The sequence below is a fragment of the Echinococcus granulosus genome (genome assembly GCF_000524195.1).
Source record: "Echinococcus granulosus chromosome Unknown EG_S00042, whole genome shotgun sequence".
In the NCBI taxonomy this organism is placed as follows: Eukaryota; Metazoa; Platyhelminthes; class Cestoda; order Cyclophyllidea; family Taeniidae; genus Echinococcus; species Echinococcus granulosus.
The window spans coordinates 474,480-491,075 of NW_020170422.1; the positions used below are offsets into that span (position 1 = coordinate 474,480).

General features: G+C 40.7%; 1 protein-coding gene across 1 annotated transcript; it reads left to right on the forward strand. All coding sequences in view use genetic code 11, as the record gives it.

Annotated features, from left to right (window-relative positions):
* Nucleotides 1–2,662: 2,662 nt before the first annotated feature.
* Nucleotides 2,663–15,989, forward strand: EGR_05598 (hypothetical protein; the record flags this gene model as incomplete). Its single annotated transcript, XM_024494847.1, has 17 exons — nucleotides 2,663–3,031; nucleotides 3,684–4,013; nucleotides 4,531–4,791; nucleotides 5,143–5,596; nucleotides 6,453–6,527; nucleotides 6,737–7,034; nucleotides 8,351–8,561; nucleotides 8,895–9,327; nucleotides 10,349–10,758; nucleotides 11,190–11,528; nucleotides 12,275–12,541; nucleotides 12,839–13,292; nucleotides 13,511–13,648; nucleotides 13,867–14,164; nucleotides 14,537–14,651; nucleotides 14,973–15,245; nucleotides 15,657–15,989. The coding sequence occupies 17 exons, from the start codon at nucleotides 2,663–2,665 to the stop codon at nucleotides 15,987–15,989; spliced, it is 5,058 nt and encodes a 1,685-aa protein (XP_024350767.1).
* Nucleotides 15,990–16,596: the final 607 nt, after the last annotated feature.

The following is a 16,596-nucleotide window of genomic DNA, read 5'->3' on the forward strand; positions in this document are numbered from 1 at the left end:
GGAGGTAAAGTGGCGAAGCCCCCAAACGGCCCGTTATGATAACCGAGAGCTAAACAAACACTTTACACTTTATAATTCCCTAACTTAGCCACATCTTTTTAGCTTCTCCCAAAAACTATCCAGGATTAAAGTGGCAAAACTATCCAGTGGTTAGGTCGTTTTATTTCTTTTCATAACCGCATTTGAACCAGATATGGGCAAAACTCGAATTATAGCGTTCAAATTACCACAATATTGTTGGTTATAAATGTAAAGGTCTCTAAAACAAGCAGCGGTTTGTTAAAATTAAACAAATCTACAATTTCATGCAAATACGAAACTCAAAAAGCTTAAAAAATTCCCTCTTACTGAATTTCTCGATGGTATTTCGGTGGTCAACTCCTCACCACACTCACTGCCACCACGCAGGCAAATCAGTTCCGTGGATAGGACTTCAGGGCTATGCATTTGGAGTTGATGTCCTCTTAGTTCTGACGGGCAGTCACGGCGTCCCAGACTATCAAAATACGCTCACGACTCAGACACTAGCCAACCGCATTATAGTCATCCGCATTAACACAAGCCCTATCCACCGAATCCATAAAAAAACTCTTCTGCTGTCACCGCCACACAATGAGCAGTGCGTGTTCACCGTCATTCTTCTCGTGAAGCATTGAAGGATAAAAGCGACTTCTATCTCCATCACCAGAATCAATCCGCTACAGCATTTAGATGTCACAATATCTACCATCAATGGCTTATGGAGTATGCACATGCCTTTTGAAATTTATCATAGCAGTAAACACTTGATAGGTGCATTTTAAGAGAGCAACTTCTTATTTGCCTCTAAGCGGTTTCCAGTCTTTTTTATTTTGATTAAAAGACTAAAATTGCTGCGCGAAATTGAAAAATATTTATAGTTAACCCGCGGTAAATCAACTGGTAAGCGACCAGATCAAACTTCTGTGTAAAAGAGCTTTTAAAAAGAATGTACAGGTAGTAGAAAATCGGTGTTAATTCCTTTTCATTTGCTAAAAGTACAAAAGCTTAAAAACGGTTGATTTGCCTTTTGGGCCAGAGGCGGCCGGTACTTTGAGCCTGGCGACGGATCGAAAGCCATCGGTGCCTGAGGAGGCAATGTAACCGTAACACGCTTAACTGTGATGGTTCTGTATCCCTTCATCTATTTCTACCTAATAGGTTCAGAGGAGCTATGAGAAGATTACTATAACATGCTCTAATGATGCCATACTTAGGGAAATTTTGCAAGAATTTAATTGCTTGTTTACTTCCCGGTTTTAATAGCAGCCATTTAGGTGCTCCGCCATTGTTCCTCCTCCGAGAGACCTGGCCTTTGGACCGTGCCAGTGGCACCTAAATCCTTTAATGTGTCAATATGTATTCCGCTCCAGTATTTTGTCAATTACGCCTTCAGGGAGATCTTGGGGTGCTATTATTTAATTCATTATCTAGGGTCTGCACAAATTATTTGGCTGCGCAAGTGACCGTTGGTCGTTTATACGAGCTGCACAAATTTACGCAAGGCTATTTGCACTAAATATTAACAAGAAATGTTGCTTTCATGTCTCTCGTAAACTGATTCGCTTGAGGTTGGATAACATAAGTTTGGTGACCAAACTTTAAACTTGGAAGAAATGTGAAGAGCGAGTTTTCTACACCTTAATTGCCAAATACTTTAACAGGATATGTATGGCTTCATTATCATAGTGTTTCTCGCTTCTGCTTTACTTTAAGCATTAGTTTAGTATTTTACCCCCATTCCAGCATAGCATTTTCACAGCCACTGAGTACAAAATTCACACAATCAGAATGTAAAGATAGGAATTACACCAATTACAGGTTGAAGAGATACAGAGAGTACCAAGGACCGACATGTCGCTCACCCACACTCGTGAGATGTGAAGTGCCTTTAAAGAGCACTTGAGCGAAAGAAAAGTGCTCATAGATATTTCCGCTTTTAAACCTGAAGCTTCAATACATTTGAATGAAAACACTTTAATAATTGGCGTATTTTAAATACGACTAGTGTCCAAATTCCGTTCTTTTCATTGAAGTTCGCTGCTACATCATCATATCGCTATGACTGATGACCCAATAAAAACAGATCACTTGTTCACTTAAAGTTTGGGAAGGGACCATAGTAAGACTTGTAGTTTAAAACTTGGCGTATTTAATTAAGTTTTCATCCTCATAATAAGGTTAAATGCCTATAAAATCCTGATACTAAATCCACTTCAATCGTGATCGTAGCTAGGTTGGTAGCCTTTTCACACCCTCAGAAGCCTCAAGTCACATGACTGAACAATTTTTTAAAATTCTTCTGCAATATTTTACACGCGTTTAGCAGATCATCTTAGCTGAAATCTCAGACATCGTAGGCGAGTTAAAAGGTGCATGCTTCAGCACTGTGGCATGGTTGACACCAGTCTGGTCTGGTGTAGCTAATTAGCCAATGAAAACATGCAACAGTTGTATCTTCTCGTATGTAAGACGATGTAAACCACCACACCTCCGCATCACAATTAGCTATAGTTGCTACATTGTAAGTTTCGTCTTTCTATACATCAGTTCGTACTTTCATGCCACCCTGATGTCAATATTTTCCCCTTTAGATGGTTTTAATAGAAGGACAGCAAAGCCATGGGTCTAGAGATGACACCTAATGGCCACTGTTGCGGCGGTGATGGAATGGGTTGTTCGAGTCGAAAATGGGGGCCTTCTGAACGCACTCTTTGTGAACTCGCCGACAAATTCCCAGGATCCACAGTTTACTTTAGCTGAAGGTGGTGGACCCAACGCTTTAGACTTTTTAATCAATATGCTCAGATCGGAGCCCCTGTCACTACCTATTCTAGAGGCCATGCCTGAGTCCCATGGTGGCGGGGTAGCAGGGGTTAACAACGCCAATGCTCATCCAAATCGTGAACCGGAGATACTTTGGATTACTACAGGTCTTCTGGGAACTATTGTTATTCTCATCATTGTCTTGCAGATCATCAATTGCTGTTGTTGTTGCTGTGGACGAAGGAATGTAAGTTATACCTGTACTTAACGCATTAAGTCCACGAATCGTGGTCCATTCTCATATAAAATATACTGTTCCTGCTAACGTTTTAATGACGCGTAAATAGTGTCCGTACGTTTTAACATTTAATTTACCGCCTCTGTTTAAATCGGTGTCAAAAAAAGCGTTGGCAAAGCGTTTGACCTTAAAACTATTCTTGTGGCAGTGACTTGCGGAAGTTGATGTGACAATGACACGATTTGAAGGCTCACATTTGTCGCTAATGACTACCACATTTTGGCATCACATTAAAATTATTGAAATTGACGGCACCTTCTCCGCACTTTATTGTAAGGCAGAAAATAATTTTTCTGACAAATGTTGCTTTAAAATATTTATTTATAATCATTATTAATTTCCTCAAAAATAGCTGATGTAAGGTATTGCTTTAGAATTTATGTTTACACTTTGTTATTTTAGATAAAGCCTTTGAGTAAATGGTTGAATTGTTGTGTTGTGGTTCTATTTACCCGAGCTGGTGTTCTCAAGCCTCACCTTTTCTGGTCCCTATGTCCCGGGAGATTCCACACTTCTGATCTTCAGCGCTGTCTTAATTACCCACTGCATGTCTTAATCAGTAGACATTTCTTAAATCGAAATTATTTTTTTTTAATTTTAGCGCCACCTAAATCGTGTGCAAATGGTGGCGGTTGACACGGATTTTGAGCACAAGAACTTGGTGTGTCGCATCATCTATATCACTTTGTTAGTGATTGCATTGCTCTTTGTAACAGCATCTGTGATACTCCTCGCGATCTACTCCAGCAGCACAGGTTTGATTGTCTCTTATCTTGAGGCACATCCACAAACGTCAACACCAAATCCCACCCCTTTGCCTGATGGACTGCAGGCAACAGTGAAACACTTATCCATCTTTATCGAGAGTGGGATCAAATCGGGTCAAAAACTCACTAACAAATCACTCGATAGCTTTGTTCGACAGACAAATGTGAGTTGTCTTTTCCAAAGGCTCTAAAGTGGTGTATGGAATACAATGTAAAATAACATTTATATACTTAATTTATAAGAGCAGAGCTACTGATTCCCACTAGCAAATATTTCTTCTAAGAAACTTTCAGTCTATTCAGTTGTGTTACCAAGCACAGGATGCACAATGTCTTAGTTGTCAAGTTGTAGAGGAAGAAAAACGAATTTGCCATACTGAGACAGGTGATAAAATAGACTTTACCACTGTTTAGTTGCACCTTCCGTGATTCTTCACATTGGCTGTTTTGCATGGGCTAAAATGACTTGAGTATCTTAGATACCTTCATATTTTAACGGCAAACACAATTCAAGCCTGCTTTAACCGTTCCAAGTAGGTATTTTAGAAGTCGGAAGCCTTTGTTCGTATGAACTGCACTTGGCTAAAAAAATTGGCCCTTACCTGCAAGCAATATTGAAGGGTACCATGAATCAAATCAGCTCGGATTAAGGTCGCATAAGTCGGTTATTAGGTCTTTTAGAAGAACATATCATTGGGTCTCCATGGAGTCATTTCCAACCTACTAGACTATCTGAAGGCTTCAGGTGTCGTCGAGAAGGGCAAGTCGAATCTAGACGCTATCAAAAACTGCAGTGCCAATGCCGATTCTTCAAGCTCGATGATGAAAAACTTCCAAACACATATCACTGATGTTAAAAATCGAGTTGCTAAAACAAAAAGCATGTACCAAAAGGAATTTGATAAAATTAAACTCTGTGATGGAACTTGTGAAGACTTGAAAGTAGGTCTACTTTTATTTAATTTTATATATAATTTTTTAAAAATCAATAGATGGCAGAGCATTATTTTTTGGGGTAAAATGAATAGGAGCTTAATGTTATTTTGTCATTCAGTCACAGTTGTCCAAAGCAATATATCACAAAAAAGTAGGTAAAATACCAATTAAACGGAATTAATGAGTGAGAAATCGTTATTAGGGGGAAGATAAGGTAAAACTGCTATGGAGAGGATAAATCCCGGGGCCTTATCTGGAGTCGAAATATAGACCTCAAAATTAATAAGTTAACAAATGGATATATGCTTAATTTTCAGTAGTAAAATTTATATATTTTAATTTTCTTTCGCCTTTTAGAAAAGAGTAGAGCAGCTACAAAGTCCTTTTGACCCAGAAAAATTAACTGATGGCGTTTTGGACACATTAGCCAGGGAGCTAGATACCATTCACAATGATTTGGCTAAACAGCAAGAAAAACTTCAAACTGCAATCAATGATACCCAAGGCTCAGCAGATCAAATCATGGCCTCACTGGAAAAAGAACTTAACTTACAGCAAATTTTGAGCACCGTCGATGAATTGTGGCCACGAGCCGAGACACAGTCACAAGAGCTAGTGCAGAACATACGAAATGCCATTGAGCCTATAACAACACAAGTTTCACAGGGCGCTGAATTAGCTCGCATTACCCTCTATTCTATCGGTGGATTTTTCATATTCATGGTGCTTATCGCAATCCTCATTTCCGTTCGTCTTCTTTACAGAGGTGTGAGAGATCGGCTCTACGGCGATCCAGATGATGTTTCAGTTGGTAGGTTTGGAATTGCAATTATTGCACAGACTTCGCGCTCCCTTTGGTATGTTAAAATATCCCATCTGATCCACTGTAAATCAAACAAAAGTGATCAGGAGTTTCCAAGTCAAATGGCAGAATTCAAGGTTGTGCAGGTAAAAGACAAACGGAAAAGATGTAGAGGAAAATTATCGTCTACTTATGTCGTCAACAGTGCTGATATAATCCTTCAGTCGCGACAGCCCTTTCTAACTGTGAGCAAAATAAGCTACCTAGGTTTCATTATGGAGAAAACCCTAAACTTTCATGATAAAATATTTTTTCAACTTAGACTTGTCTTAGTACACAGAAAGAGCTAACATTTCCATGTTGCAAGCATTCGCAAATATTAGTATCATCCTTTTCTATAGGAGAATTTGACTCTTTTGTAACAGAAGTTTCATGCAGTAAATTTCACCGGAAATGCCTGCTGTGCTGCTAGCCGCTGACGAAAATGTATGGACTTTACTGCTTACAGTCTGAACACGACATCACGCTGTGCGCTTAAAGTCTTTAGCATAAGTACTTATCTCTTCATTTTACAATTTTAATCACCACTACTCCTGCCTGCCATCTTAGCTAACAGCGTCCTGATAAGGTATGTTGCATGTGCACTGCCAAAAAACGGCATATTGCACACAGTATCATCATAATAGCATCGCATTTTGGGCTTTTTATAAGTAAAATTCCACATTTGACATGAACATTCCCCTCAACATCCATAATTTGACTCCTTTCTTTCTTTCAACTTGAAAACCCTCCCCATGCTTAGGTTCTAGTCTCAATGGGTGGGATAAACTTGCGTGTGGCAAATGTTCTGCTTGTTGCTGTTCAGTGTTTTTCGTGCCAGTATTGCTTATCTTCGGCATCCTGGTGGGCGCTCTGCTCTTCCTGCTGACCACAATATCAGGTTAGTGGTGTGATATCATCAAGCATTTTTACACAAATTGGCACTGTAAGTGACCACGAGCAGTATATTAAAGGAGGTAGTAAAAGCTGAATTAGGTGTGATAACCTTGCGCATCGTGAGTAAGTGAATAAATTTATTCATGCTTGGCACAGTCAGTAGGTTTGTGGCAAAGGAAATGCTTTCATTGCATGTTGTCTTTTGTGCGAAAGGTGAGGGATGCATATATCTGTCTCGGGAAAGTGCTGTGAACAAAACAGATTTCGTAATGAACAGCCTCGTGGCTGAGCAGTGGGGCTCGATCCTGGGTGATACCGGTGGGAATGGGGACAGTTTGCTGAATGCTTCTCCACCACGAAACGTGCTTACTGCCCTGATGAAGACCTGTGATTACGCAGAGGACCAGGCGATTGTAGGCCTTCTTTCTGCCATGAAGTACGAGAATCTGGTGGATGTGCAAAAGCTCGTGAATAGCCAGAAGGTGCAGGATGGAATTAGCAGTGGAAGGGTGTATGTGTTATCTTCGTTTGATTTTGATATTTCTATGCATTAGCGTGGGTGATAATGAGCTGCAGTTGATTTGTGCTGTGTATCTTTGAAAAGACCGTAATCAGATGGCGTTGTTAAATAGCTTAAAGTTGGAGTTCTACAGCAAAGGAAGACGTAATGCTCAGACAGAAAATGTATTGTCGACATCAGCATGGCTTAGAATTGCCAGCATGTTCCAGAGGGCCACCCACCTAATGAAGTTACAATGCCTTTGGAACGATGCATTCCCCTCGTCAGAATCAAGAGTTAAACAAACAGCCAAAGCAATGCACAATTCTAAAGTTCATTTATGTACTTGTGCTAAAATGATCGGTATGTTAATAATATTAATTGTGTAATCCCAATAAAATAAGGAATAGGGCAGGAACATCTAGTTGCTCACCCTGTAATACATGGGAAATGAAGCAAATGAAAATAAGTCTTCTAAAAATTAGAACTCTACTGGACCATTGGCATAGTGGGCATAAAATGCATCGGGCTGGTGTGGCATATTCATTTCTACTTTAAGCATCGTCGTAAAACAGATGAAAGATTTGCATTAACTCGGTGAAATTGGATCAGGTAATATTCTCACATTTGCTGAAGAAGGAGTAGTGGAATGTAGAACCGGAGTGTGAATGATGGTGGATCGCCATGATATTGCCCCTAACGAATCCATAGCATTAGTATGTTTGGTCTGAGGGTGGTGTGGGTGAAAGTGCAAAAATCTGCAGCAGTTGGTCAAAGCGTAAGCAATTGGTTCAGTTCTAAGGATCTCTGATGGAGAGTTTCGACTTGCCCGCTGACTGGATCTTATCATGCTCTGGTACGGACAATCAAGAGGTGAGCCTGAGGGGCTGATGCTTTCATTGTCGACATAATGCAATCTTCAGGGATTGTGGTCAATGGGTATGCATTTTGCAACTAGATTTCAGTGATATGTGAAACCGTTTCCTTCAAGGGGTGGTTTAACTTGGGTGGATTAAAGTTACCTAGTGGTTGCGAGGTATGTAGCATCAATATGTTGTTTGAAAAGTGGCACGATGCAAATCCCCATGTACATTGCAAACGGATAAATCAAGGAGCGAGAAAATCTTAGTTTGAATTATTCGAATCCAGTCACTCAAGCTGGTCTTATTTTCAGTATTTATTTCTTTGTGATACACTTTATTAGGCTTGCTCAGTCCACATTAGTTCACAATGATTCCCCAGAATGAGAATGACGTAGAAGAATTTTACCCCAAAGAAACTGATAACTACAACAGCCACAGAATTAATAAGTACCTGTTTCTTTGTAGATTTTTTCTCCAGAATGCAAAACTTCGAGAATTTATTCAATACCGGCATTGCCAAACTAACCAAAGAATTGCAAAATGTGACGACTTCCATGTTGGAGCAAGGCCTCAAATAGAGCACCTTCATGCAGGTATCAACGTAGTGAATGACGATAAGAAAGAATTTCGATCCCCATTCAACGGTTTAATAGAGGCGCTAAAGGCAACTACTTCTGTAAGCTTGTACTTTTCTTCGTATTTTACCATGTTCTCTTACCTTTAAGTCTTAATCCCTTTCCCCAGAGTATGGAAGAGTACTTGATAACATCATGCCATAATTGCTCAAAGTAGATCCACTTAACCTGACATTTCAGCTCTGCCAGCCATATTTAACCAATATTCCAACAAGCAAGCCCAGCTTGACTAGTCAAATCAAGTGTGTTGGAGAAAGTAGCCATGAAGAGTTGAGCATTGAGCTTCACAATGTGATTGAATAAATTGACATTAAAACACAGTAATCCAGAAAACACTCTCTCCCTCAATCCCTCCCTCCCTCCGTCCCTCTCAGCAAGCGTCAAATGAGAGTGCACTGGAATCGGAGGTGGGAAGTCAGTACGACAGAGTGGTTATGGAGTTGACGAGTTTCATGGAGAAGGATGGCAGTGAGTTGTTTGCACAGTTGACACAAGAACTGCTGCCCTGTCGTGAGGCACACGAGGCGTACAGTGCGGTGACGGGAGCCACATGTGGAGGAGTGAATCTTCTCCTCGGTTTCGTCTATGTCCTCGCACTCAACGTCCTCTTCTTGGTCTTCCTTTACTTCGCTCTCTTCAACCTCGCCTTCTTCCAGGGAGTTCTAATTGACATGTCAGCCGAGGAGGAGGAGGAGGAGGACAGCAGCAGTGATGACGATGATGAGAGTGAGGAGTCCGATGAGTCGACCAGCTCCAGTAGTGTCAGTGTGAGCAGTGAATCAGCCACAAGCGATGAGGAGGACGATAGTGATGAGGCTGTGCGAACTTAAAGGGGAACTGTACGGACATGGTCATCACGGGATGATGCAAGTGGTTTTGTTCTCCGACTGGACCAGAGCTATGTCATGCTTGAGTTTGAGCAAACATTTACATACGTTTGATGTTGTTTGTGTTGTCGTGGTGGTATTTTTTTCTACAAAATAGAGGCCGTACTGCTTAATTAGAGGTGCCAATGATTATATCTTAAATCTTCATTTGGCAGAAGAAATTCATAAAGTGGAATAACCTGGGTCGGAACACCCCATCTAGCAACGGTTTTTAAATAAAGTGAAAACTTTGTAGAAGATTTATCAAGTGTTTGAAAGTGAAGGAGATGTGGGTTGTATAAATCAGCCCACTTGATGAAATATCTCTTGCCATGTGCCATGGGATTGAGGGCATGTGATTGGGATTGCACAATTGAAAGTGCAGGGCATAATGTGCGAAATATCAAAAATATATTTATATGCGAAAGTTTGGCATATTGATCAGGAAATACTTCATAGTGCTCAGTAATTCACAGAGAGTTCGATTTGTAAAATTAGTTTCATTAATTCCAATAGGAATCAAGTTACTGCCCTTCCCAACACACTCATTAATCACCTATTTCCTCTATATCTAAAGAAAATACACGGTGTGACGAAGATAATGTAAATCAGATGACCAAATTATTTATTTTTCCTTGATAGTAAGTCACCAGTTTTTTTAATCTCATACATCTGCCTACTCTAGTTATGAGGTCATTTTATGCTTGCTGTGACCTGTTTGCGTAGGCGGATGAGGCGATTGGTGAGATTGGCGTAATTTTTCACTTGTGACTAGTATCATCCAATTAGAGCAATTCATCTGTTATTTGCGAGCTTGCTGGCACTTCTCTATATATTCGGAAGTGTATATATAGTGTGCTTATATCCTCGTTTTCCAGTCCTGTACGTTCGTGCTTGCACATTCTATTTGCAAGTATGTTAATGCTGCATTGTAACCTCAGCTTACTGCTGCCTCATTTTAGGGAGAATTGCTTCAGTGATGGGACTTCAGTTCTCGTTGATCGCCACAGTGGCGGCTGTAATGACATGGGTTATTCGAACGGAGAACGGAGGTCTTCTCAATGTGCTCTTCCGTATCGTCGCCACCCCCTTGGGACAAGATCCGCAGTTCAGTTTGATCTCCAAATTGGATGAACCGGTTGTTGGCTACTTCAAGAACATGCTTTTATTCAAACCCGTGCCACTGCCCATTCTCCAAGCTATGCCGGAGTCCTTGGGTGGAGGTCAGGCAGGCGTTGACAGTGCCCACGCGAACCCAAATCGTGGACCGAATATCTTCTGGATCACAGTGGCCACCTTTCTGCTCGCCATCGTGCTCATTGTCTTAATACAGGTTATCAACTCCTGCTGCTGCTGTTACAAGAAGAAAGATGTAAGTGTATCCTGTTTCGCGATGGATAGGCTGCCCTTATTAGTGCATTGTTTGTGTTGATGCCTTGTGGGATGCAAGCATGTCAGGACCACAAGCATGACGGTGCATTGAGGTGACAGAGTCTCTAGAAACATTGAAGAGACTCGCATATAACGTCATTCGATTCTTAGCTAAGTCTTACCCCAAACGTGACACGAAGAATTAGGAATACTTGGTGGTGATTTGTGTTGTGTTTGCAGATGTAGGATGTGCACAACAGCTACCTGAGTGATGATGCCACCACTTCATTTCTTCTACACAGCATTCAATTCTGCCATCTTATCAGTAGTGTTTGATGTGGAGAGCACTCCACTCTCACAAAATCACTTCAAATTCGCAATGCTCTAATTTCCAGGCAAAATGTGTATGTCTGTTCCTCACTTGTTCTGCAGCACCATGGTTCGATGAATGCCCTACAAATGGCAGCACTGCGGTCCGACTTCCGCAACAAGCAGCTCATCTTCCGTATCGTCTACACAGTGCTACTAATACTCGCGTTGGTCTTCTTGGCAGTCTCCATCATCCTACTGATTGTGTACTTCAGCAGTGCTGGACTGGTTGTCTCCTATCTCGAGACGAATCCACAGCCACCGACGAATCACACGCCTATCTCCCTACCTGATGGACTACGTGCCACGATATCGCATGCGTCTTCTTTCGTCAGCAACGGGATTGCCAACGGTCGTACGCTCACCAAGAGGGTGCTCAATGAATTCATCCAGCAGACTGACGTGAGTGCATCGCATTTGTAACTTCAATCTTAACCGACACTTGGATGCATGTGAAAGCGTTGTTTCCACTGTCACTCTGTACATATTTCTACTTCACCGCCTCCTCCTCCTTCTGACTCTTCTCCACTCCATGCGTGTTATTGGCAGTGCATCCGTAATACCGCAAATGAGACACTGAATGGCAAATTGTAACACTTTAAGCCTGTATCACGATGGCTTGATTGGGAGTTTGGTGTGGTCTTAGTGTAAATCTTCCATCATAACTGATGCAAATGGAGGTGTTAGTAGTGATTGTGGAGAAAGGTGGAATAGTTGCACTCATCATCTTGTTTAATTTGTACCTCGTATGTGATAAAGGCATTGAATATTGACATTCTTCATACTTCATTGCGTGCTGCGTCAAATGGTGATAAATTTGTAAAGTCTGCGGAGACTTACTAAATTGTAGCAAGCAATGCCTCTCCTGAGGCCAGAAGAAGTCACAATACTTGGCAGAGTATGCACTGCGAGGGGAGAGGATGACTGGGGGACTAGTGGCGTGACTTGGAGGCCATGTTGATCAGCACAGTGCAGTGGCAGCACTTTAAGTGGCCGAGTTAGAGAATTCGAGAGTTAAACAAACTATGGGTGTATAGGTAGAAAGTTGAGCCAATTAGAAAAAGTTGGAAAGTAATCAATCGTGAAATGCATTTAAGCTGTCATAAATTGCTCACCTCTCGCATTGCCAACTCTGTGCTTTCCTTCAGGACAAAATCTACGCGGAAGTCTTGGATACAATCGAAAGGTTGCTGGGATACTTGGGAGTGCGAAATGCACTGAAAAAGGGCGAGAAGACTGTGGAAGCTATGAAGACTTTTTCTTCCTATGTGAACAGTGTCTACGGAGATATTGCTTCTCTCCACAATGCAACCGTATCTCTTGACAAGGAACTGACAGATGTTCGCGTTTCATATGCTGAAGCATTTGGCAAAGTCAGTAACTGTAATGCATGGGAAGAGTGCCAGAAGTTAAATGTGAGTTGTTTACCATCAGCACTGGTTTAATAATCCTCTTGCACAGTTAGTCAACTAAGTAAAGCAGTAATTCTTTGAGCATTGAGAAGGCGCTATTTAGTCTTAAAGCTATTACTTATTGTATGAACATGAAGACTATAGATAATTATGATGTATGAAACACTTGAGGAAACTAATAATTGCTTAAGTAGTACTCAATGATTGCAATGTTATCCAATAATATAACCCCAATATCTTTCCATCGTATTTATCTTTCACCCTTATCAGACACCTTATTAAGGAATTTACTATTCGTAGGCAACCGTCGCAAAATTTAAAAGTCCAGTGTCTTTAAACGCAGTTAATACTACTGTAATAAAAACATTCGGTGAGGGATTGAATCGGACCATTGGGAACTTATCAAGACCACTAGAAGAAGTTCGAGAAACCATCACCAAGCTTCAAAACTCAACAAAGGAAATTCTGGATACCCTAAAAACTCAGCTCAATTTAGCTCAAATATTGGACCAGATTGAGCCATTTTGGAATGATGCCCAGTCTCAATCAGAAAAATTGCTGAAAGAACTCAACGACATGATCCGCTCAGTGGAGACACAGGTTCCCAAATACGTGAAATACATTCGAATTGGCTTCTATGTTGTGGGTGGCGTGTTTGCAGCCATGATGGTAATCGCAACGCTGATTGCCACGCGCCTTGTTTACCGAGCTGTTCGCGACCGTCTCTTCGCTGATCCCAACACCGTTTCCATTGGTTCGTTTCCCTCCCTCCTCCCACTTCATTCACATGTCGTTTGCAATGCACTCATTGCTCATTTACAAGACTTCGCCCAAACACTGAATCACACTGCATTGTTAAATCACTTGAAAGTGGAAATTTGAATGCTGTGTTTCTTTTGCATGTTGACGAGTGTTAGGCGGACTCGTACCTCCCAGGTGTTATGGCATTTCACTGACTGCATTTGAATTTAGGTTCAACAAATAGCAAGTGGGACAACGTTGTGTGTAGCAAATCGTCGGTGTGCTGCTGCTCAGTACTGTTCATTCCAATACTGCTCATGTTTGCTGCCATCATTGCCGTTCTCCTCTTCGCGTTGACCACAATATCCAGTTAGTCGCTCACATTGCTTGCCACAACACTCGCCATTTCCTTATTCACTTAACACTGCCTACACTTGCACATGTCATCGTAAGGTACACCTTTTGTAAGTCATGAGGTATGCGAACCGACAAATGGACTATGGATTGAGTATAGAGAGGGGAGGGGAGATGCACAATTTGAATGCGTGTATAAATGTCGAAACGCTAGTGGATGTTTCCGGATGTAGGTGAGGGATGCATGTACGTGGTGCGAGAAAGTGCTGTCAACAAATCGGATTTCGTTGTCAACAGTCTCGTGGCTGAACAATGGAAATCACTCATTGGTGATGCTGTCGGTGGAACTGCTGATTTCCTGAACACCTCACCTCCAAGGAACATACTTCTTGCCCTGACGCGGACCTGCAACAGGGAATCAAGTGAGCATGTAGTCGGTCTCCTCTCCGCAGTGGGTTACCAGAGCTTAATCAGTGTATCCAAACTTGTCAACAGACCGGAAGTGATACAAGGCATTCAACAAGGAAGAGAGTATGCTTTATGGTCTTTTTTCTCCAAAGTCCTTGACAGCTTTCCTTGTTGACATGTAGCCACCTTTCAGGTTTAATTTAGATGGTTAGACGGAATAATGAACGAAAACTCAGAATCACTTAGTTGAATCTGAACTATTGAATGTGGATTGTAAAATTGCCTCTTTATTCGGTTAACAATTGAGCATTCTGATTAATTTGAAGGAAACCTAAACTTCTGCTACTCTAGCTCCAATTCTTCTTCTACTTATATTATATTTTGATAATCATATCGCAGTGGCTGAAAGGGTTGTTTGGAAAAGTCGAGACATTTGTTATAATAGTAGATGACTAAAGCTGACTTGAACACTTATTTTGATTTTTGATTTTCTAGAGCTGTTCTCAAACAAATTGGAAGTCTTAACATTTCTGGAAATCTACCTAGTGAGGCAGAGATAGAAGAAATACAAAAAAAATTAAATGAAACAATCACCAATCTCACGTTGAACGTAAGTTTGCTGTTTATCAGTCAATTGGTATTTGATACTCTGCAATGTTGTTAGGATGTTGGTTGCATGAAGCTGACCTCCAACACATGACCTACATAAATTAGGATGAAACATTCCTTAGTGTATCAGAGAGATTTTTAGGAAATACCCTCAAAACTTTCTTCTTTGTTGTCCTCCCTTTATATTGATGTAGATGTGTGAACAACTGGTGTTGCATTTTTTTAACAACAATTTGCATGCGATAGGATTTAAGATGTAAGTGAACCCAGTTTTATATCCACTGTTGGTGGTTGCCTAAATCGCTAATGTTATTCCCTCAAGGAGTTAATAAATACCACAAATCCGGACTACATGAACACTTCATCATTCGAGATACTTCTTAAAAAAATGGAACAATTTGCTGCACTTAGCAACATTACAAATGCCACTTTCGAGAAGCCAAATGCAGCTCTTTCAAGGGCTATTGAGACAATGGTTGGGATCAAGTCACAAATGGCGAATACGCGTAAATCTCTCCAAACTTTGAATGCACAAAAGCCGAATATTTTGGGTCCTTTGCATGAAGCAATAAATTCTCTCAAATTATCTCGTGATGTAAGTTTGTAACATTTCACATTTGACCAATTGTTACTGCTAATAAAAGGAACTGTTCCCTTTTACCCATCACTGCTTACTGAAAATGTTATCCTGTTACTCGGATTTTGTTTGATATTTGCTTGCAAAATAAATACTTGCGCCATGTTTAATAGCAAGCATATCCATCGGTTCATCCCGATGGAAGCCTTGACTGTTAGATGAATGCCACACTCCTTTGTATTTTAGACTTTCCTTTCGTCAAACTTTCTTCCGAAAAGAAAACATTTTAATTTACCCTGTATTATATTCTGACGTTTAATGACATGGTGAAATTTCATTGATGTAGTTTGAATGGCGGCATTCTAAGGTACCTACTTGCGTATTCTCTTTATGCAAGAGCGACTTCGTCAATGCTAAATTACATTTCAGGCAGCAGAAAGTGCCAAATTGACAAAAGAAGTGGGGGTGCAGTATGACAGACTGGCTAAAAATCTGGCGGATTACATGAAAGTGGATGGAGGAAGGCGATTTGAGGGACTAACTGCCAGTCTGTTTCCCTGTGCAGAGGCGCACGCGGCGTACAGTGCGGCAATGGGAGTGACATGTGGGGAGGCGGGTGGAGTGAGTCTCCTCCTGGGTCTTTCCTACGTCCTCGCACTCAACGTCCTCTTCCTCACTTTCCTCTACTTTGCCCTCTTCAATCTCGCCTTCTTCCAGGCGCTTCAGGTTCACATGCTCAGTGACATTAGTGGAGAAGAGTGATTTAGAGGAGCAATACTGTCAAAATTAATAGCGATGAATGACAATTTTTGTAAAATTGGCTCCATTTTTGACAGTAGATAGAATATCTCTGAAATTGTCTGGATATCACACTATTCATTTACAACACTTTATGATGTTATAATTTTATGTTTTTAAAATTTTTTTTTATCATCAAGCATTAAAATACTTTTACGACATTAGCTTTTCTTCTATTGTAAGAATGGGAGCATAATTAGGAAATTTTCAGGCGTGAGAATTATTTTGATGCTGAATGTGTAGTATTGCCTTAAGTATCTGGGTGTGATTTATAATTTTCAGGGCATTTGAAAACTCTTTAAGAAGACCAAAAAACCTGAGTAAGAAAGTATTCTCTCTAACAACATGTGGTCGTGTTCATGCATCCCTTGTGCTATAATATTTCGTTGTGTAGTGTTTATCTTGATGGTATCGCGAAACATGTATTCTACATATGTCAAAATTAGCCTAGGAATTTTATAAAATTCCAGTATAAAGTTTTAAACTCAAATTAAGGAGGAATTTGCGTGCCTCTTTCGTGCATATATATATATATATATATATATATATTAGGGGGAAAATTGTACGGCTT